General features: G+C 40.6%; 1 protein-coding gene and 1 pseudogene across 1 annotated transcript; one reads left to right on the plus strand and one right to left on the minus strand.

Moving 5' to 3' along the window:
• Nucleotides 1–2,275: 2,275 nt before the first annotated feature.
• LOC136120334 (olfactory receptor 1f45-like) lies at nt 2,276–14,708 on the minus strand (annotated as a pseudogene).
• A 1,071-nt stretch (nt 14,709–15,779) lies between these two features.
• Nucleotides 15,780–19,396, plus strand: PROP1 (PROP paired-like homeobox 1). The gene is made up of 4 exons (XM_065874614.1): nt 15,780–16,256; nt 17,439–17,671; nt 18,401–18,760; nt 19,302–19,396. The coding sequence occupies exons 1-3, from the start codon at nt 16,148–16,150 to the stop codon at nt 18,737–18,739; spliced, it is 681 nt and encodes a 226-aa protein (XP_065730686.1). The 5' UTR covers nt 15,780–16,147; the 3' UTR covers nt 18,740–18,760; nt 19,302–19,396.
• Nucleotides 19,397–20,768: the final 1,372 nt, after the last annotated feature.

Consider the following 20,768-nt stretch of genomic DNA (forward strand, 5'->3'; position numbering starts at 1 on the left):
ACAGAGGCCTTTCCTCTTTTTGCTAACACCACACTGCTGAGATTTCTTTTCCCCTTCAGACAGGATCTTCTGTCTGGTGAATGATGATTTCTCACCTGAGATGAACGAGTGGGGACCATGTAGATAGAGAGTGATTTTCCCTTTGACTTTGTACCCTATTGTAAGTTCACTGATTTCTCTCTATCCTCATGCTCCTTCTCACAGCCAACTTTTGACTGAGAGTTGAGGGAGAGAGGGATGAGCAATAAAACTATATCCCAAACATGGTTCTTTTCATTCAACCCTGCTGCTTCTTTGGGTCCCAAAATGCATTGAAATCTTTCTGTGTTCTGGAGTAACCTTCTCAGTACTTTAGTTCCTAGATTTAAATTTTTACCCTTCTGATTTTTTTGTGTCTAGGAATGTTCACTTCCCAGTTTCCCATTAGACTTGCCTACCACATCATCAGTGATTTTTCAATACGTGATTATTTGGGACGAACAGAAACTCTCCTGAGCATTGTATGGGATGTGCCCATGTATAATCTATGGTATTTTATCAAAGTGAATATGTAATGTAATAACCAGAGGAGACATGTATTCAGATATGGGTAATGCAAGGAAGAATATGATGAGACCAAATGAGTCACGTAACCTTAAATACCAACATTAGTCCATGTTATTATATCTCGAACATTTGCACTAAACTACTTCTAAAATAAAACAGTTCAGAACACTACATTGATTTTATCACATGTAGTCAGGTTCCCACTGGCACCAACATACATTTGGGAGTTCATTTACTACATCCAAGAAGACCTATGCTGTGTGCTCAGTACACGTCTGTAAGATGTAATTAGTAAAGGAGTTAAGGGGAATGCACGATTATTAGAGTCTTAACAAAATCAAGGGAGTCTTTCAGCAGATGAATGAAAGAAAGAGGAAGAGAATTAGGAGAAAGTCATGGAACATATAATTATGTGAGTTGATGACAAAGTTGTAAGTATGGCTCAGGGCCAAGTCGTCTTGGGCATTGTATTTGAAGGTAATACTTGGATTTATCATGGCTGCTTCAATATTTCTATAAGGATTGGCTGACAGGATGCCATCAATGTTTTAGGAGGATTAAACTGGTCCTGTGTGCAGGACAGGTATGTGTAGGGGGAGGCAGGAGGCAGTCAGAACCACTATAAGCCTGTTGCTGTGCTCATGGTAAGAGCTGGTCAGTGTTGGGACCACGTGGGAAAGGAGGTGATAGTGAGCACAATGAGTACTGATTTTTCATGAGAGTAGAGAAGATTGAGAAAGGAGAGAAGGCCAATGAGGAATTGAAGGCTATTGAAGAATGACCACTGGAGATTTAGGTGAATGTTCTCTGGACACAAAGGAAGACGAGGTGGGAGCCCTCAGATGTACAGTAGGAAAAGAGGCAAGGGCTCCTGGAAACTTGCCCCATGGATTGGAACAAACTCTGGACTTGGAGTCAGAAGTTCTGGGTTCTAATCCAAATCCTGTAATTTTAATTCATGTTTTCATGTTCCTAAGGTGCTATAGTAACTCTGGACACTTTAGCATTAAGGGAACCTCGGCTTCTCTTAGCACATCTAAATTTGAAGGGATACCGAGATTTATATGAGGAAGTCTAGCTACTGTCTGAGGCTCACCCTCTGATACCCATCCCTGACACCCATGCCAGGCAATAAAGCACCAAAAAGTTAGATTGGTGGTGGGGGAAGAAGAATAGTGCAGGGGTAGGTTCTGAGCTGTGAGAAGTGAGGGTAGGAATTGAGCCTAGGACAGAGGAAAAATTAACTAATTCAGTAATGACAAAAGACCCTGAAAGTAACAGGACCATTTGTAACCAATAATTGCCAGTTGTACAGTCCTGGAAAAGGTAACTTTTCTGTGACTCAGCATATTGAGGATAATTTAACATCTCCTAATGTAAGGCCATAGAGGACAGGTGACACTGAGGAGAGCCAGCTCTAAAGTTTTCTGAAATTCTCAGACCATATGGTAGCCACGGTCTTATAGGGTTGCTGGACCCAATCCTGTCTTTTCCTGAATTTTTGTTGTCTTTAAAATGAGTGTTTTAAAATCACACCTTTTTATAGATAACTAATGGTTTTATGACTTATGAGCACCTATCAGCCTCATATTTAAAAACATGACCATGATAACATATCATTAATTAGAGGAATAGTCATAGGTAAATTTACACCTATAGGGACTCAGTTTCTTGGTTTGTAAAATGAAAAAATGTATGCTATCCAAGAGTCCTCTCAATTCTATAATTTTTAAATTATAGAATATGAAATTAGTTTCCTTAAAGCTCCCTTTGTGTCGTGATTTCTCAGGTTGTAGATGAAGGGATTGACGAGGGGAGTCACCACTGTGAAGATGACAGTAGTCAACACATCTTGTACTGAGTAGGAGGATGAAGGGTGCTTATAGACCCCCAGGATTGCCCCATAGAAGTGAGAGACCACAGTGAGGTGGGATCCACACGTGGACAGGGTTTTCCTTATTCCATGGGCAGATAGCAACTTCAGTATATTAGAGAAGATGTAATCATATGAAATGATGATACTTGTAAATTGTGTCATAAATACCAATTCACCCACAGTGAATACCATCAGGTCATTGATAAAGGTATTCAAACAAGAGAGTTTTAGAATAGGATAAGGGTCACAGAAAAAGTGATACACAGCATTGTTGGAACAAAATGTGAGTTGGACCATGAAAAGAGTGTGTAGGAGAGCATGCAGATTTGTACTGACCTGAGATGCAACCACCAGAAGGACACAGAGTTTGGGCTTCATGATCATGGTGTAGTGGAGTGGGCAACAGATGACAGTATAATCATCATAGGCCATCACACTCAGGAGGAACACATCCATGTTGATGAAAATGATGAAGAAGTAGATCTGGGTCATACATTCCATGTAAGAAATAGACTTGTTTCAGTATGTGATTCACCAGCATCGTGGGGATTGTGACTGATGAAAAGCAGATGTTAACACAGGAGAGGTTGGCCAAGAAGAAGTACATGGGTATTTGGAGATGTCACAGCTGATAGCCAAAACAATGAGAAAGTTCCCAATGAGGGTGACCAGGTACATCCACAAGAACAGCCCAAAGAGAACCTCCTCCTGCTCTGACTGCCCAGAGAGTCCCAGGAGAATGAATTCTGTGACTCCAGTCTGGTTGTTTCTGCCTGTTTCTGCAGGGGAGAAAATGTGGTCAAAAGTAAAAGGAAGGGCTTCCCTGGTGGCGCAGTGGTTGAGCGTCCGCCTGCCAATGCAGGGGACACGGGTTCGTGCCCCAGTCCGGGAAGATCCCACATGCCGCGGAGTGGCCTGTGCTCCGCAACGCGAGAGGCCACAGCAGTGAGAGGCCCGCGTACCAAAAAAAAAAAAAAAAAAAAAAAAAAGTAAAAGGAAATATTTATTTAATTAGGCTCCATATATTGTTTAGAGATTACAATTTTTCTTTTTTTTTTTTGCAGTACGAGGACCTCTCACTGTTGTGGCCTCTCCCGTTGCGGAGCACAGTTTCCGGACGCACAGACTCAGCAGCCATGACTCACGGGCCCAGCCGCTCTGCGGCATGTGGGATCTTCCCAGACCGGGGCACGAACCCGTGTCCCCTGCATCGGCAGGCAGACTCTCAACCACTGCGCCATCAGGGAAGCCCTACAATTTGTTAATGGTACCAGATCCAAAATTTATTTCTTAATTAATAATACTTCAAATATAAAAGTAGATGAGATTGATAATGTCATAATTTGAGCAAATTTTTAATGATACTGTTTTGTCATTGAGAATTAATTCACATTAAATAATTCTATGAAACGAGTTTTAATGAAATAAATAGCTGGTTAATTTCTATAATTTTATTTTGTGTTTAATTATCTTTGATTTCATGCAGCTTAATTCATACTTAACTAACAGTTAATGAATATCTGGTATATACAAATTATTTTCACATACACAATTTCTTTTAATCCATATCATTTATATATATATATATATATATATATATATTTTTTTTTTTTGGCCGCCTCACATGGCTTTTGAGCTCTCAGTTCCCCAACCAGGTATTGAACCTGGGCCACAGCAGTAAAAGCCTGGAATCCTAACGACTAGGCCACAAGGGAACTTCTGTAATCCATCATTCATAAATGAGGACCCTGAGAAGAATCAGAGATGAAGAATCTGGGATTCAGAGAAATTAGGTGATGACAGATTAGATTGAAAGAACGCATACCATTTATAGTCTTGATACAGCTGAAATGCCCTTTTCTTTATATTCCTCCCTAGTTTTACTTCCAAGTTTCAATTATCAACCATTTATTAAGACTATAACCAAGTGCCAGGCAGTGTCTTCCTGCTTTACATACCTTTCTTACAGATTTAAAATATGTAAATTTTAAAAATAACAAGCTTCATTAAGCAGAAGGGAAAAATGAAGCAATGAGATTTAGCTATTTGTTTAAAGTCATAAGTTCTTTTACCAGAATAACTTTATACAACTCACTCAAATTCATCCTGGATCTCTCTTATTTTCTCAGGATTATACTACTTCTAGGCATTGAAGGATCTGCCTGGCAGTTTTCCCTCAACCTTGTAACTGGATAGCATCAAAATGTCATTGTAGTAGCTCACAGATATTGGCTTGGATGAGCTAAGCATGCTAGTGAGTTTGCAAAGTACTGGATTCTATGAAGAGACTTCTTTTCTCCCTGTGCTTGCCAAAACAGGATCACTGGTATTCGGTATTATTATTATTTTTTTTTTTTTGCAGTACACGGGCCTCTCACTGTTGTGGCCTCTCCCGTTGCGGAGCACAGGCTCCGGACGTGCAGGCTCAGCGGCCATGGCTCACAGGCCTAGCCGCTCCGCGGCATGTGGAATCTTCCCAGACTGGGGCACGAACCTGTGTCCCCTGCATCGGCAGGCAGACTCCCAACCACTGCGCCACCAGGGAAGCCCTCGGTATTATTTTTGAAGAGGAAAATGAGATTCATAAAGAAAGTAAAGTTATGGGGCATATCCAAGTGATAATCCCAGCCTTAAGGAATTAATGCAGGCAGGAAGAGTCAGAGCATTTTGAATCTGTAAGAATTCACAGTATTCAAATAGTAAAGAGGAGAAGAGATGGCATTTCAGGGGAGGAGATTTACAGGTTAAATGTCTTGACTGACTGGGATAAAGGATGTCACAGGCTATACTTTTAGGAGAGTGGTTGCAGGATGTATATAGTATGGTGACTATAAAGTATCCTAGCATTTTGAGAGTTAAATTAGTAAAACCAATGGAAAATTCTGAGATCTGAAGCCATTTTTCCTATAAATTATATCACAGAATTAAAAGGTAGAAAGGCAGTAGTTGGCAGTACCCAGAGCTATTGAAAGAAGGTACTTCAGGGAAAGGATGTAGAATGTAGAAGTGGGGGGTACAGGGATTGCATCAAGGAAAAACCAAAACATTACTTGTGCCAACTTTATCATTGTGCTCCAAAGAGTAGATGTTGATATTAGGGTCTTAAGTATAAGCTATTTCCCGTAATGGAGATGGTAGTAGAAGGTGAAAGATGTATAGCAGGATGGTGGTAGGGTTTTTCCTGTTGTCTGGGAACTGGTAAAGGCCAAAACAGGTCTACAGGCTCTAAATAACCCAGACTATATGTCGAGAGATCTGCCAGCATTAAGGTTAGCCACTTCTTGTCAATGTTTGCTGGGATAGTCCTATCAGGAGTACAATCAACGTTGCCCACAACCCCCAAGTCAATATGGTAAAAAGGCCTGGTTTCATACTCCCTTGCGAGTCTCTTTAGTTTGTGACTGTTTCTGAGACATCTGATGTTTTGCAGCACTGAGTGTTTGTGTTCCTGGACCTTAAAACTGAGGATGCTTAGTGCCTGGACCCCAGGTCAAGCTGACCCCCTCTGTGGGGTTCCATGTAGCATCCAAGCAACCTCCTTCTGAGACACTTCTGTAATGTGGTCATAGACCAGAGTGAAGGTACACAGGGAAGCAACTAATAAAACGGTGGAGATTAAGGGCAGAATAGGAGGGTCTTGAATGTCTGAGAGAAGAGTCTCCTTTGTGAGGAAGGAGGGTGGCTCTTGGCTCGGAGCTTTTGGCCAGAATTTCGAAGAGCCTGCCATCACTGATCTTAGCACTGCTGCCCTTAGTTAACTCTTTGCTTTCCCACTGCTTAATTTTCTATTTCCACCTTGGAAAGATGCTTGCTCTATTCTGTAATGGGCAGTACATCCTGAAAGAGGAAAGGCTTGTACATGTTAAACCAGGTGATGTTTCCCATTTGAACTTGGTGAGATGCTGAAGAATTTAGTGTGTGTTTCTCCAAATGTAACTGTATGTGTTTTGGTCTATGTGAATCTGTCTTTGTTGGTGATCTGTGTCCTCACCTGCTTTCCCAGATTTTCTTACCTGGCTGCTCTGCTGCTGTGAGAGGCTATCATGGGACCCCTGTCTCCACTGGCTCCTTGCTTGACCCTGAATCGTGAGAAAGTCACAGCTAGTGGGGGAGTAAAAAAGCTTTTCTCACTGGAGAACACTTAGATTCAGACAGGTGCCTCTAAGGTGGATTCCCCACAGCTCCTCATTAAAGGCACACTTACTAACTGTTCTTTGTTTCTATCCTCTCTGGATACAGATATCTCAGCCTGAGGGGAAATCAGTTTAGTGCTCAGAGTTGTTGCTTCCCATTGCATCAAGTACATCTCACGCCCATGTCAGAGACAAAATATACTTGGTCCCTTGCTCTGTGCTCAGAATTAACCTGAAAAAAAATTGTGAAGCCGGTGAAATTGGACCACAGATATTCATGGTAGCTCCATTCTTTATTCTACACTGACTCCCCTTTTGTATAATCCTTAAGTCTTTAGGACTCTGTACTTTTTCTTCTTTCAAATAAAAGGTTTGTCAATTTATAGTAAGAAAGTAATGTCTAAAAACAGAACCTAAGTTCTGTCTCAATTAATCTCTGTAATAGTTGCTGTGTACCTGACATAGGAACAGAGGTACCACTTAGAAATGCTGGCCTGTGGATGGGGGTAGGGAATACTGGGTGTGGGCTATATATGTGGTCATCTAAATAATATCTGTTGGCTATTGGAACTTGGGTGTGTATTTTTAAGTTTCTATTTGTGTGCATATACATAGCAAAATTTTTACAAAGTGAGTTTTAAAGCCAATTTTTAAAAAAGAAAGAACACAAATATGAAATTGGGCAAAGAAGTTTTAGGCAAGTGCAAAAATTAGAGAACATTGGTGGCATGATTAATTACAGACAAAGCAATAATTAAGTCAACTACAAGGATAAATCACAAAAGAGGGATATTTTATAACAAAGGACAAATTCATAAAAAAAATCACAGTTATGAAATCAAACAAAACAATGTAGCAACTGTTTGCAATAACAATGTAAGCAATGTATAATAGAGATAGGTTAGGCAAAGGTTTATAAAAATTTTTTAAAGAAGTTGATTAATGTCTTAATGATGGATTTTAATACACAATTCCCAGAATTTGATAGATCAAGTAGTCAATTTAAAAATATGGCAGAGAGGGAGGGGAAGATGGCAGAAGAATAAGACGCGGAGATCACCTTCCTCCCCACAGATACACCAGAAATACATTTACACGTGGAGCAACTCTTACAGAAAGTTAAAACATTTACCAGCCTGGAGGGGTGGGATAGGGAGGGTGGGAGGGAGGGAGATGCAAGAGGGAAGAGATACGGGAACATATGTATATGTATTACTGATTCACTTTGTTATAAAGCAGAAACTAACACACCATTGTAAAGCAATTATACTCCAATAAAGATGTAAAAAAAAAAAAAATCACCATTAAAAAAAGAAAATCTGAAAAACAGGTTACTACAGGATCTAAGAGCTGTCAATATGCTAATAATGGGAGCTCTTCAACCAGGCCTACCCTCTCCAACAGTCATACCACACAATTATCATCTTATAGATTTAAAAGATTGTTTTTTCACTATTCCTTTGTTCCCTGAAGATAGAAAACGTTTTGCTTTTAGCTTTTAAATTTTAAGGAACCCATGAGGAGATTTCAATGGAAAGTATTGCCTCGGGGCATGGCAAATAGTCCTACAGTATGCCAAAAACAAAACAAAACAAAACAAAAACCAAATCATCATAAATTAGAGATAAAAATCTATGCAAAAATAGCCTTAAATGCTCTTATTAATAATAAAGGAATATAAAAACTGAATAAATCAAGTATTTAATCAATAATTTTTATTTTAAAATTATTTTAGCCAAATAAATATATTAGCATAGCTTTAAAAGTTAAACAAGTCTTTAAATGAGAAAGGTAGTTCCCTACCTATCTTTCTACTCCATGATCCAACTCCCAATATACTTTTATATATTTCTAAATAATATGCTTTTAATGCTATTTTTGTTCATTGATTTACAATACACTGTCTTCCCATTTTGACAGGTGATGAGTTAATACCACTTCACCATCCCTTTACCTCTTCCTCAAATGCTCCAATTACAGGTACATCACAATTTGGAGGTATGTCAATATCTATTATTGACTTTCTGATTCTGTTATACACTGTTGGTGTACTAATCTTTTTTGTTTTTTCCTGCACAACTTTTGAATGTTCCTGGAGTTCATAATTGCCTATTTTTAAAAAATAATTGCATTATTTTTCATTTGCTTAATTTTTATGTCTCTTTTCTTCCCATATTGTGAAATTAATTTTGGGGGGGGGTTGAGTTATAATTGATAGATAATAAACATTACCCATTTAAGTTACACTTCAATGAATTTTAAAATCATGTTGTCATGTAACCACTACCACAATAAGAAACACAACAGTTATATCACCCTAAAAAGTTTTCTTGTTTCCCTTTGTAGTTAGCACCCTCCCATGATCAGGTAATCACTGATCTGCTTTCTTCCACTACAGTTTTTTGTTTCCTAGAATTTAATATAAATGGAATCATACAGTATGTGGTCTTTTGTGTTTGAATTCTTTCACTTAGCATAATGCTTTTGAGATTAATCCATGTTGTCAATGTATCACAAATTTGTTGCATTTATTAACATTGTGTTCCTTTTCATTCCTGTGAAGTATATTCCATAGTAAGGAGATCCACAATTTTTATAACCATTCAACAGTTGAGGAAGTTGTTTCCAGTTTAGAACTATTATGTATAAATTTGTATGCATATCTCTATATAGGTATACAATGTGTATATAATACACCATGTACATTTCTGTAGAAGTTTGTGTGTGGCCATATTGTTTTCATTTTTCTTGGAATGTGATTACTGGGTTTTATGGTAAATGTTTTAACTGCAATACTGGTTTTGCAAAAAATAGCTGTACAGTTTGCATTCCTATCAGCAATATTTGAGAGTTCTAATTGTTACACATCCTTATCAACACTGGGTATTGTTAGTCTTTAACATAAACTATTCTACTGGATGTATAATAATATGTCATTGTGGGTTTAATTTGCATTTTCCTGATAACTAGTGATGTTGAGCATATTATACTTATCGCCTATTCATATATCTTCTTTTGTGAAGTTATGTTGATATATTTTCCCCATTTTTAATGGGTTGTTTGCCGATTTTTATTGAGTTGTTTTTCTTCTCATTTTTCAGTTGTAAGTTTGTTTTCTTTCTGGACTCAATTGTAAATTTTGCAAATATTTTCTCCCAGTTTCTGGTTTGCTTTTAATTTTCTTATGCCTTATGAAGGGAAAAAAATTAATTTTAATGTTCATCTTATCACTCTTTCCCCTTAAAGTTATGCTTTTCTTTTTTTTTTGCGGTACGCTGGCCTCTTACTGCTGTGGCCTCTCCCATTGCGGAGCACAGGCTCCGGATGCCCAGGCTCAGCGGCCATGGCTCACGGGCCTAGCTGCTCCGCGGCATGTGAGATCTTCCCAGACCAGGGCACGAACCCGTGTCCCCTGCATCGGCAGGCAGACTCTCAACCACTGCGCCACCAGGGAAGCCCAAAGTTATGCTTTTTATGTCCTATTCATGAAATCTTTGCCTGTCAGTGTAACAAATATTTTGTACCATGTTTTCTTCCAGTAGTTTAATAGAATTTTGTCTTTAACTCTGATTCATTTCCGTGAGTGAATATGGTGTGAGGTAAAAAATAGAGTTAGTTTTTATTTATACTGATAACCAGCTATTCCAGCATCACCTGCTAAAAAGATTTCTGTTTCCATATTGAATTATACTTGTACCTTTGTTGAAATTCAATTCTATTTCTGGAGTTTCTGTGTGTTCCATTCATTTCTATGTTTATCTAACGCCAATACCATACTGTCATGATTATTGAATCTTTATGTTAAATGTTGAAATCAATAATGTAAGTGATCTGAACTTGTTCTTAATTTTCAAGGTTTTAGGTTATTTTAGGTCCTTTGCTTTTCATTATAAACCTTTAAATCAGCTTGTCGATTTCTTTAAAATTGTTAAGATTTTGATTGGGTTGTATTGAATCTGTTGATTAATTTGGGGAGGATTGAATTCTAATCTTTTATTGCTAACATATAGACACAGAGTTGATTTTGCATATTTACCTTGTACTCTGAAATTAGCTTATTAATTCTAGGAATGTTTCTGTAGATTCCATTGTATTTTCTATGTACTTAAACACGTACACTAAAGCAAGAGTCAGCAAAGTTTTACTGTAAAATGCCAGTTACTGAGTACTCTAAGATGTTGCAATGTCACCTCTCTCATTGTAGAAGGAGAGCAGCCATAGATAATATGAAAAGGATGATGGCTATGTTCCAAAGAACTTGTTAAAAAAAAGAAAAAACAAGGCAGAGGGCTGGATTTTGCTTATAGGCTGTGCTTTTGCCAACTCTTGTCCTTGGGTTTTGCAGAAATGAAATAATATAACATGTACACTTTTGTCTGGCTTCTTTAATTTAGCATAATTGTTTTGAGATTCATCCATGCTATAGCTGTAGTTTATTCCTTTTTATTGCTGGTAATATTCCATTTCACGGCTATACCACAACTGCTCATACAAGCTTCTGTCTATGAAGACTTGCATTGTCTCTTAGAAATAAAGCTGCTAGCAACATTCAACTACAAGACTTGGTATGGATCAATGCTTTTTCTTCTCTTGGATTAATTAACTAGAAGAGGAAAGTCTGGATCATTTTAAGAAATTAACATTTTGAAGAAACTGCCAAACTCTTTTCCAAGGTGGCTGTATTGCATATATTTCTTGGTGAATTGTCTGTTCAAATTTTTTGCATTTTAAAAAATTACATTGTTTGTCTTTACATTCTTGAATTTTTATATTAGGCATAGTTATCATTTATCAGATATATGAATTAACAGATAAATGTTCTTATTAGCTATATGATTTGCAAATATTTTATTACCGTATGTAACTTGTCTTTTAATTCATTATCAGTGTATTCTGAAGAGCAGAAGTTCTTAACTTTGATGTTCAATTTACCTGTTTGTTCATTTATATATGGTCTTTTGGTGTCATATCTAAGACATATTTATGTAATCCAAATTCCCAAAGATTTTTTTTTTTTTTTTTTTTTTTTTTTGCGGTATGTGGACCTCTCACTGTTGTGGCCTCTCCCGTTGCGGAGCACAGGCTCCGGACGTGCAGACTCAGCGGTCACGGCTCATGGGCCCAACCTCTCTGCATGTGGGATCTTCCCAGACCGGGGCACGAACCCGTGTCCCCTGCATCGGCAGGCAGACTCAACCACTGCGCCACCAGGGAAGCCATCCAAAGATTTTTTGCCTATGTTTGGAAGTTTTATAATTTTAGATTTTACATTCAGATCTGTGGTCCAGTTAATTTTAAAATATTGTATGAGGTATGGATCCAAATTCCATCCCCCCTCACCCCAAATGATTTAGATAGCCAACTGATCTAGCACTACTTGTTTAAAAAAGCTAGACTTTCTTCACTAAATTGCCTTTGTATTTGGGTCTATTTCTGAATTCTTTCCTTTCCATTCATATATTTGTCTATACTGAAGGCAGTACCATTTGTCTTGATTACAATATAATAATTCTTGAATTTGGACAGTGTAAGTCTTCCAACTTATTTTTCAAAGCTGTTTTTGCTATGCTAGGATTTTTGCATTGTTATATAAATTTTAGAATCAGTTTGCCAATTTCTATGAAAAAGTCTGATGAAATTTTGAGATCACATGAAATGTTATCAATTGCAGAATTAACAACAATTAGTCTCCTGACCCAAAAGCATAGCATATTTCTTCATTGTAAAAGGCTTCCTTTAATTCCACTCATGAATATTATATTTAGTTTTCAGTGTACTGATTGCTCATATTTTTGACAATTTTAACACTAAATGTTTCATATTTTATGCTACTGTAAATGGTAGTGTTTTTAATTCAAATTATTTATTATTTGTTGCTATATGATTATTTTTTTAAATATTGATGTTGAATTCTGAAACTTTGCCTACCTCACTATTTAGCTATAATAGATTCCTTATAATTCCATCAAAAATTCTACATGGAAGATTATTGTGTCCACATACAAAGACAATTTGACTTTTTCCTTTCCAATCCAATTGGGTGTCCTATAATTTAATTTAATTCAGATACTAACTATCCTGACCTAGGACAGATCCCATAGTTTAAGGGCTCAGTCCCACAAAGCTACCCATTCAGATACCAATCACAAGTACTGGGCCCCCAGGTTACTCATACTCTGTTAAACTTGGTTACACATTGGGGTTTCCATGACCCCATCTTCAAATTGGATAATTTGCTATATGTCTCACAGAACTCTAGGAAACAGTTTATTTACTATTATTGGTTCATTGTAAAGGATATTATAAAAGACACAAATGAACAGCCAGAGGAAGAGGCACACAGGGACAGGGCAAGGTCAGGAAGGGTCCTGAGTGCAGGAACTTCTGTCCCACAGAGTTTGGGGTGCACTACCCTCGTGGCATGTGGATGCTCGCCTTTCTACTTTTCCTTCTTCCTCTGGCCTGTCATATGGAAATGACGACTGTACCTCCAGCTTCCACCTTGGACCATGAGGATAGAAAACTTACCCTAAGATAGTGGAGTAGAAATTTCTGAGCTTGGGAGTCTGATGACATCTTAGATCCACTGTACCAGCCTTTCAATACCTACTTCTGAACTTATTTTGTGTGTGATAGAAATAAACTTCTATCTTGTTTAAGCCAACATTTTATACATTTTTGTCTTTTGAAGGTAATAGTACTGTTCAAAGTGGCCCCAAGCATGGTCCTGCAATGCTGTCTAGTGTTCCTAAGTGCAGGAGGGCCATGAGGTGTTTAACGGAGAAAGTAATCTTTGTTCAGGCATGAGTTGAAGTGCTGTTGGTCATGAGTTCAATGTTAATGAGTTTACAATATATATTAGTAGAGTATATTTAAACTGAGACACACCTACAACAATGTTATGTATTGATTGGTTGACCAAAAATATTGTGGCCAGTGGCTCACAGGAACCTATTTATTTCCCTTAATAGCAGTGATTCAGTATTCACCAATTCAGTGTTTATCATGACTTTGTGGAACAAAACTACTTATATAAAGAGAATTGACTATTATTATCCCTTGATGATAAAGCTGAGGTGCAGATAAAAAGTAATGAGCCAGGTTTCATATAGCTAGTAAGTGGTATAGCTGATATTTGAACCCAGGGCAGCCTGGCTTCAGAACCTGTATTCTTTCCCACCACACCATCCTGACTCTTGTAGGGTGAGAGAACCCTGGGTATCAGGCTTCCTTGAAGGTCAGCGTTGGGAGTGGGAATCAGGATGCCCTGGAAAACAAACTCCTCCCCAGCCTCCTAGGAAATAATGGTATCCTGGGATGTCAAGTCAAACCTGTAGTGTCTCAATGTCTTGGGGAGCAGGGTTGTAGGTCAGAGTTTCTTTGTAATATCAGAGTGTCCTGGGATCATCAGGTTGTTTTGGATGGCTGGTCAGAGTTCCCTTATAGGGTTAGGCTGTTTTCAGGCAGCAAGAGTATTGGAATTCAGTGTGTGCTTGTGGATCCAAGTTGACTACATGAATCTTGGGAGGCAAAGCTGTCATGCAGCTCGGCTTTCTCTAGGAGGTCACAGTATACTCTGGGGTGAGGGGGAGGGGTTGGCATTTGAATCAGTGCTTCTCGGCTTTTATGTTGTTATGACCTGAATGTTTGTGTCTTCCTACCACTTCATATGTTGAGTCCTAACCTCAATGTGATGCAATGATATTTGGAGGTGGGGCCTTTGGGAGGTAATTAGGGTTGAGATCATGAGGGTGAGGCCCCAAGATGAGAGTAGTGTCTTTATAAGAATATAAAAGAGACCAGGACTGAGTTCTCTTTCTGTCTTGTGAAGGCACAGAAGGTGGCTGTCTAACGCAGGAAAAGACTCTCAGAAACTGAATCAACTGGCATCTTAATCATGGAGTTCTCAGCCTGCTGAACTGTGAGAAATGGATATCTGTTGTTTTAGCCACCTTGCTTTTGGTATTTTGTTATGGCAGCCAGAGCTGATGAAGACAAGTGTACAGTCAGTTTTCTTTGGGATCTTGTTACAGTGAATATGCTGATTCAGTAGGACTGAAGTGGGGCCTCAAAATTTGCATTTCTAACAAGCTCTCATGTGCTGCTTATACTTCTGATCCATGGCTTACCTCAGGATCCTGGAAGAGTACCATGTTTTTCTGTCTTGAATTGTTCTTTTAAAGGATGTGTGTGAAGGATTATCATAACCTTGGGGATCAGTCTTATGAGTACAGTGTGTTCTGAGGGGATTAGGGTGCCCTCATTGATTCAGTCTATTCTGACATTTCAGAACTTCATGGCGGGGGACAGGGATAATCTCCTAGTTGAGGTTGAACGCTCTAGGTTTCAGTGTGTCCTAAAGGACCCTAGAGTCCTAGGGTATTGTGCTGTCTTTAAAGGGTCAGGATGTCCTAAGTATGTCAGAATGTACTTCCTAGCTCTAAGTAATCTCAAGAAGCAGAGTACTGCATATATCAGGGTGTCCTGACTGCTCGAGGATGCTGGGTATGTCAGGGTTTCCTTGAAGAATCAGATGGTCAGGATGTCATGGGAATCTCAGTCTTCTGCAGAGTCCTGAGGTCCAGGGAGATCAGGATGCACCTGGAATACAGATGCTCTTGAGGTAAGTGCTCTCTGAATAGCTGGGTGACCTTGGAAGGTCATGGAATCCTGGGGGATTCTGGGTGAATGAGGAGGTGACATTTCGGAGAGGAAAGCAGAAAGTACTTGAGAACTGTGGTGTCCGGGAGACTCATCCTACGGTTCAGGTTGTCCTGACGGGGTGTCCAGTGTATTCTGAGAATCAGGATATCTATGAGGGGCCAGAATGTACTTGTGTTTTTTAGTTTTTTAGTTTCCTGGAAAGAAGTCTTTGGGAATCACCCACATACTGAGACACAAGGCAGGCCCTACTCCTGGTCTCCATTTGCACAGCCTCTCCTTCTCCTCTCATGATGAGGTTCTGAGGAGGGGTCTCAAGAGGAATGTATTTTCTCTTCCTTCCCCTGCCTGCTCCCAGGAGGTGATTTAACAGGACAAAAGAATCTGGTCCTCTGGGAATATGAGCTCTTGGCCCCAGTCCCTGGACCCTCCAACAGAGCACCTTCCTTCATCCGGCTTGTGATCCTCCCCTGATGATGAGGGCTCTGGTGACCAGGCAATGATTGGATGGGCCCACAAGGGTGAGGAAGAGGTCACTGCTCCAAGGCTCAGGGAGAAAGAGTTAGTGTGGGATTGCAAGCTGGGAAAGTAGGCAGCTGAGAGCAAAAGGAGAGAACAGCATCCCAGAGAGAGAAAGGGCAGGGGGAGAAAAGTGGAGACTAAGACAGAGAAATAGGGTGAGGACAAGGCAGAATGAGATGATAAGCAAAGGAATGGGGAATCAGACATAGAAATAAAAGTTAGAAAAAGGAGAGAGGAGAATAAAAATCTATCTATAGCTACACAGGGAGAGAGATTCAGAAAGAGGTATAAACAGGGGGAAAGCAGTGATATACAAGGCATAGAGGGGAACGGAAACAGAGAAAGACTGATCCAGAATCAGAGACTCAGGGACACGAGACTGGGCTGTCTTTGGTCTTTGTTGTGAGCCATGGATGCAGAAGGGAAGCGTGAGCAGGGTAAACAAAAGAAGGGGCGAGTTTGCAGCAGTCTCTGGCCCGAGGGCTACGCAGCCGCTGGGACTTTGACCTCCATGGTGGGTGAGTGAATCTCTGGGGTGGTCCTGAGGAAGCAGCAGGTGTGCATGCTCTATGCCCAGGCTCCATGGGCCGATGGTGCGCCACGAGGAGAGTGAAGAGGAGAAATAAAAAACCAGAATCCTAGAATGTTTAAAACAAGGGAATCTTAGAAAACATGGGGTAATACAACTCCTTTGCTTTCCAGAGTGGCACACTGAGGCCCTGACTGATGAGGAGGGGGCAGAGGCAGAGCTGAAATCTGTCTCCTCACTCCTGACCTCAGTTTGCCCACTGCACTGTTTTCTCCAAGGAAGAGATTTGGAGGGTCCAGGGCTTTGGGTCCGAGGAGAGCAGGGGGCTAAGGTGGACAGTGAGCACTGGGTAGGGATTACTCACTGGGTCCCCATGGGGATGGGATCCTCCAGATATCTTTTCTCTCTGTGTGCCTCCCAGGTGTTTCCTTTTGCTCCTGTTCTCTATTCCCCAGCTGGCTCTCAGACTAATTAGTGTGGGGGCTTAGTGAGCCTGTAGGGAGAAGAGGCAAGCCTTTCCCACGAGCTCAGGTTCCTGCAGCCTGGTGGCCAGGCCAGGACTGGGATATGGGAGAAGATGAAATGTATGTGTGAGGAGGGTGTGTCTGAGTAGAAGAGTGAGGAATGTTTCATCTTCCCAGGTGGAGGGAATAGGACAATGGGAACAATATAAAGGTTTAAGTTGCATGTGAACCATGAGAGCAGGGAGCAACTCATAAGGGTCTTAGACAGAGACCTGGGCAGTTTGTTAGGTTGTCAGAGTGAATAGGAGATCCACAGGGTGAGACCCAAGAAGGTGGTATGTGTGCTGAGAGAGGTGAAAGGCTATGGAGGGGCATGCCTTACATGCGGATGCATCCAGGGGTGTGTAATAGGTAGTGGGCACAAGTTGCAGAAGTGAGGCAGAGGGAGCGTGAGTGCTCAGGACAAGTGAGTCTGAGGGGCGGACTTCATGTCGAGAGGGCAGCATGGGTTAGGGGACTCAGAAGTGAAGCAGGGCCAAGGCTGAGCTGGATTCAGCTAATTCTGAAAGCTGAAGAATTTCTGGTCAGGGCAGAGTGTATGAGCAACACACTGGGTCTTAGTAGAATCTGGGGGTTCCAGCATATGTGGTCTGGGATGGATGGGTGGTCCATGCAGCAGCAAATTCTCCCTCCCCCTTCCTTCTCAGACATGAGCACTCAGCCCTACAGGAACTTCTCTGGTGTAAGAGTGGGGAGACCAAGTCTTTGCTCGCAAGGAGAACAGAGGGGTCGCCCACACTCCCGGCGCCGCCACCGCACCACCTTCAGTCCAGCGCACTTGGAACAGCTGGAGTCAGCTTTTGGGAGGGACCAGTACCCTGACATTTGGGCCCGAGAAGGCCTCGCCCGGGACACAGGCCTCAGCGAGGCCAGAATCCAGGTGATGGCCCAGGATCCTCCCCCTACCATCCCCTGAAGAAATGCAGATTCGGTGATTGGCAACTACTGGGGCATAAATTCTCAGGGCCCTATAACCCTAACCCAAATGTTCACCAGAACAGAGTCTTACCCAACAGTCAGCATAACCTCATCTACATCAGGAATGTCACTTGAGTTTAACCTTGGAGCTAACCTAATCTAACTTGAATTTCAATATCAAACCCCAAACTTAGTGATGTGAACTCCAACAGAAATTCAGTCCTAGTCACACACGTATGTAACCTTGTCCCTAACCATGGCCTTGAAACTCAACCTGATGCTCAATTCTAACCATAGAGTTAGTTAATCTTAAGAATAAACTGTACCCTAAATCTAACCTGGTCTGTAACAATTAAACTCGTCCATAGTCTTAGTCTCTAATAACCCTAGAGGAAATTTCCCATTCTCTGTGGAGGTGAAATGCCACTGTGTCATGTTTATCTCTTTCTTTTTACAAGTTGACATTTCTTACTCGCCCAAAGTTGTAGCAGGGCAAATTTAGACATGGAATGGGGGAATGGTGTGGGTCTTGCTTTGTCACTAGTCCTGGCTCAACTATGCCTTCTGCAAGAGCTTTACTTCCTCTGGGGATATGGGGGAGTCTTATGCCCTATACGTCTGTAGCCGCATATGACAATGCCACCTATTTGAGAGAGAGGCTCTGATTGTGGCTATTCTCCCTCCTCCTCAGGTCTGGTTCCAGAACCGCAGAGCTAAGCAGAGGAAACAAGAGAGGTCACTGCTCCAGCCACTGGCCCATCTGTCTCCTGCCACCTTCTCTGGTTTCTTGCCTGAGCGCCCTGCTTGCCCCTACTCCTACCCAACACCACCTCCCTCAATGACCTGCTTCCCTCACCCCTACAACCATGCCCTTCCCTCTCAGCCCTCTAGTGGTGGTTCCTTTGCTCGACCCCACCAGTCTGAAGACTGGTACCCCACCCTGCAACCAACTCCTGCTGGTCATCTGCCCTGCCCTCCACCCCCACCCATGCTTCCCCTTAGCCTTGAGCCACCAAAGTCCTGGAACTAAAGTTAAACAAGTACTGATAAGGTAATTTCCATGCCTGTGGCCCTCACAAAACAGAGAAAACTGGGTGGTTTCCTTTCCTTCTAAGGGTGAAGTAGCAATATGGTGAGGGACAGCTCAGAGACTGGGAATGTTAAAATGGGAGATCATGATGAAGGCTCACTGTGCTGATTAACTGAGTGAATTTAAGGAGGTGAAACTACTGGAAGATATAGGTAAAAAGCCCCAGTGGAGGTGACTGGTGGAAAAGTGGCATTGAGGGAAGCAGTGGTTGCTGCTGGTGGATGGAAATGGTTGAAGGGGATAGAACTTTTGGGACTTCACTCATTGAGATCACAGTTGAGGACCTTCATCCCCATTGTTTCTAGCTGATTTCAATAGGCTTTTTATTGAAAGTCTACCTATACAACCCTTCCCCATCACCACCATCTGAATCCATCATTAAGTTTCGTTTATTCTATCCTGGAAATAGCTCTTGAATTTATTCCTCTCCTTTCTGTTCCAGCAGACACTGCTTTTTCTGGCCTCACGTTTTCTAATTAATTCTCCTCCTTGGTTCCCTTAGCTCCAGCCTGTCCCATTTCTAACAGGCTTTGTAAATCTGATCATCAAATTTTAGCTCTCCAGTGTCTTATAAGCAATAAATAAATAATACCTGATTTGCTAAGCCTGTAAGAGTCTTCAACGTTACCTTCAACGTAACTTTTAAGTCACTTGCATGTGGTTTTGTTATTGAGCAAGGGCTCCTGTGACTGCAGCACAGAAAGCCAAACTCTGACAGCTGATGTTTGCAGTAAAGTAAGGGTTTATTGCAGGGCGCCAAGCAAGTGAGTGGGAGACAAGCCTCAGATCTGCTCCAACTTGGCCTTGAGTTGGGAGTGTTTTTAAGGAAGAAGAAAAAAGAAGTTGGAATTAATCATCATCTTGTGACATCTCTTAAGCATAGTTGTAGAAGTCAGGATGTTTCCAGTTTACAATTCTCTAGCCACCTGGCGGATCTGTGAGCTCATCCTGCTCTGGAGAAACAACCTGAGTTTGTGTGTTAATGATGATATCTACAACAGCAATTTTAGTACATTGATGTTACAGACAATAGCAATTTTAGTCATCTGATTCTGTTTGATTAGTGTTCAGTTAACACATGATTGAGGTCAGAAGAGGCAAACAAGGGAATAAAGTTTTGAGTAGAGAGCTTAATCATAAACTCACAAAAGGAACTAAATTTTAGAGGGGCTCAGTTTCAGTTTGTGATAAGAGAAGAAACATTTTGATTAAATGCAAACGTTTCCAAGAGCAATCCGTGAGTCTTGAGGTTCATAAGAGGTCATTCCCAGGAAAAAACCTGCTGTGAAGTGCTTTAGTCTGAGCTCTCCTAACAGAAACATGCTGTGGCCTAGTTGGTTTGCCATTTATATACCATATTTCTTTTAATGTACTTATTTTACTCATAATTTACTTATTTATATGTAGATCTACCTCACTTATGGGCAGATACATAGAATTCTGAGTAAACAAGCCTCTAGGGATTTTATTTGCAGTTTTTTGTATGTATTATATTTTAAAAGTCTGGAATTGAAACCTCTGTGATGCACAATTACATTTCCATATAATTATCCCCTTGTGCCAGACTGCCTTTCTGAAAGATAATACTGGTTTGCATGCCTCCCAAAATGTCAGTGTCAGTTTCAGCACATCCTTATCGACATTGATCATTTTGGACAATTTTTTAACTGAGAGTGATGTCTCCTAGTTGGTTATTTTTTCAGTTTTCATTTAATCGATTGCTAGTGAAAGTTTAAAAGTTTCATGTTTATTGGCAGTTTACATTTTTTTCTCCTCTGCATTGCTTTTCTGAGTTATTTGTGTATTGATCTAGTCATCTCTTATTAGTGCTTGAGGAACCCCAAGTGAGAAATCTCCCCTTAATTTTACTGGCTTCACCCATGTTTTACTCATTATTTGGATCAAAATATTATGCCTTGAATCACCTTAAATTTATTTTAGTTTGTGCAGTAAATTAGTCATCCAATTT

Source organism: Phocoena phocoena, chromosome 3, assembly GCF_963924675.1.
Source record: "Phocoena phocoena chromosome 3, mPhoPho1.1, whole genome shotgun sequence".
NCBI lineage: Eukaryota > Metazoa > Chordata > Mammalia > Artiodactyla > Phocoenidae > Phocoena > Phocoena phocoena.

Coding starts and splice junctions, on each gene's coding strand:
- PROP1 (XM_065874614.1), top strand. CDS start 16,148: ATGGATGCAGAAGGGAAGCGTGAGCAGGGTAAACAAAAGAAGGGGCGA. Junction 16,257..17,438: donor GACTTTGACCTCCATGGTGG/GTGAGTGAATCT, acceptor CTTCCTTCTCAG/ACATGAGCACTCAGCCCTAC. Junction 17,672..18,400: donor TCAGCGAGGCCAGAATCCAG/GTGATGGCCCAG, acceptor CCTCCTCCTCAG/GTCTGGTTCCAGAACCGCAG.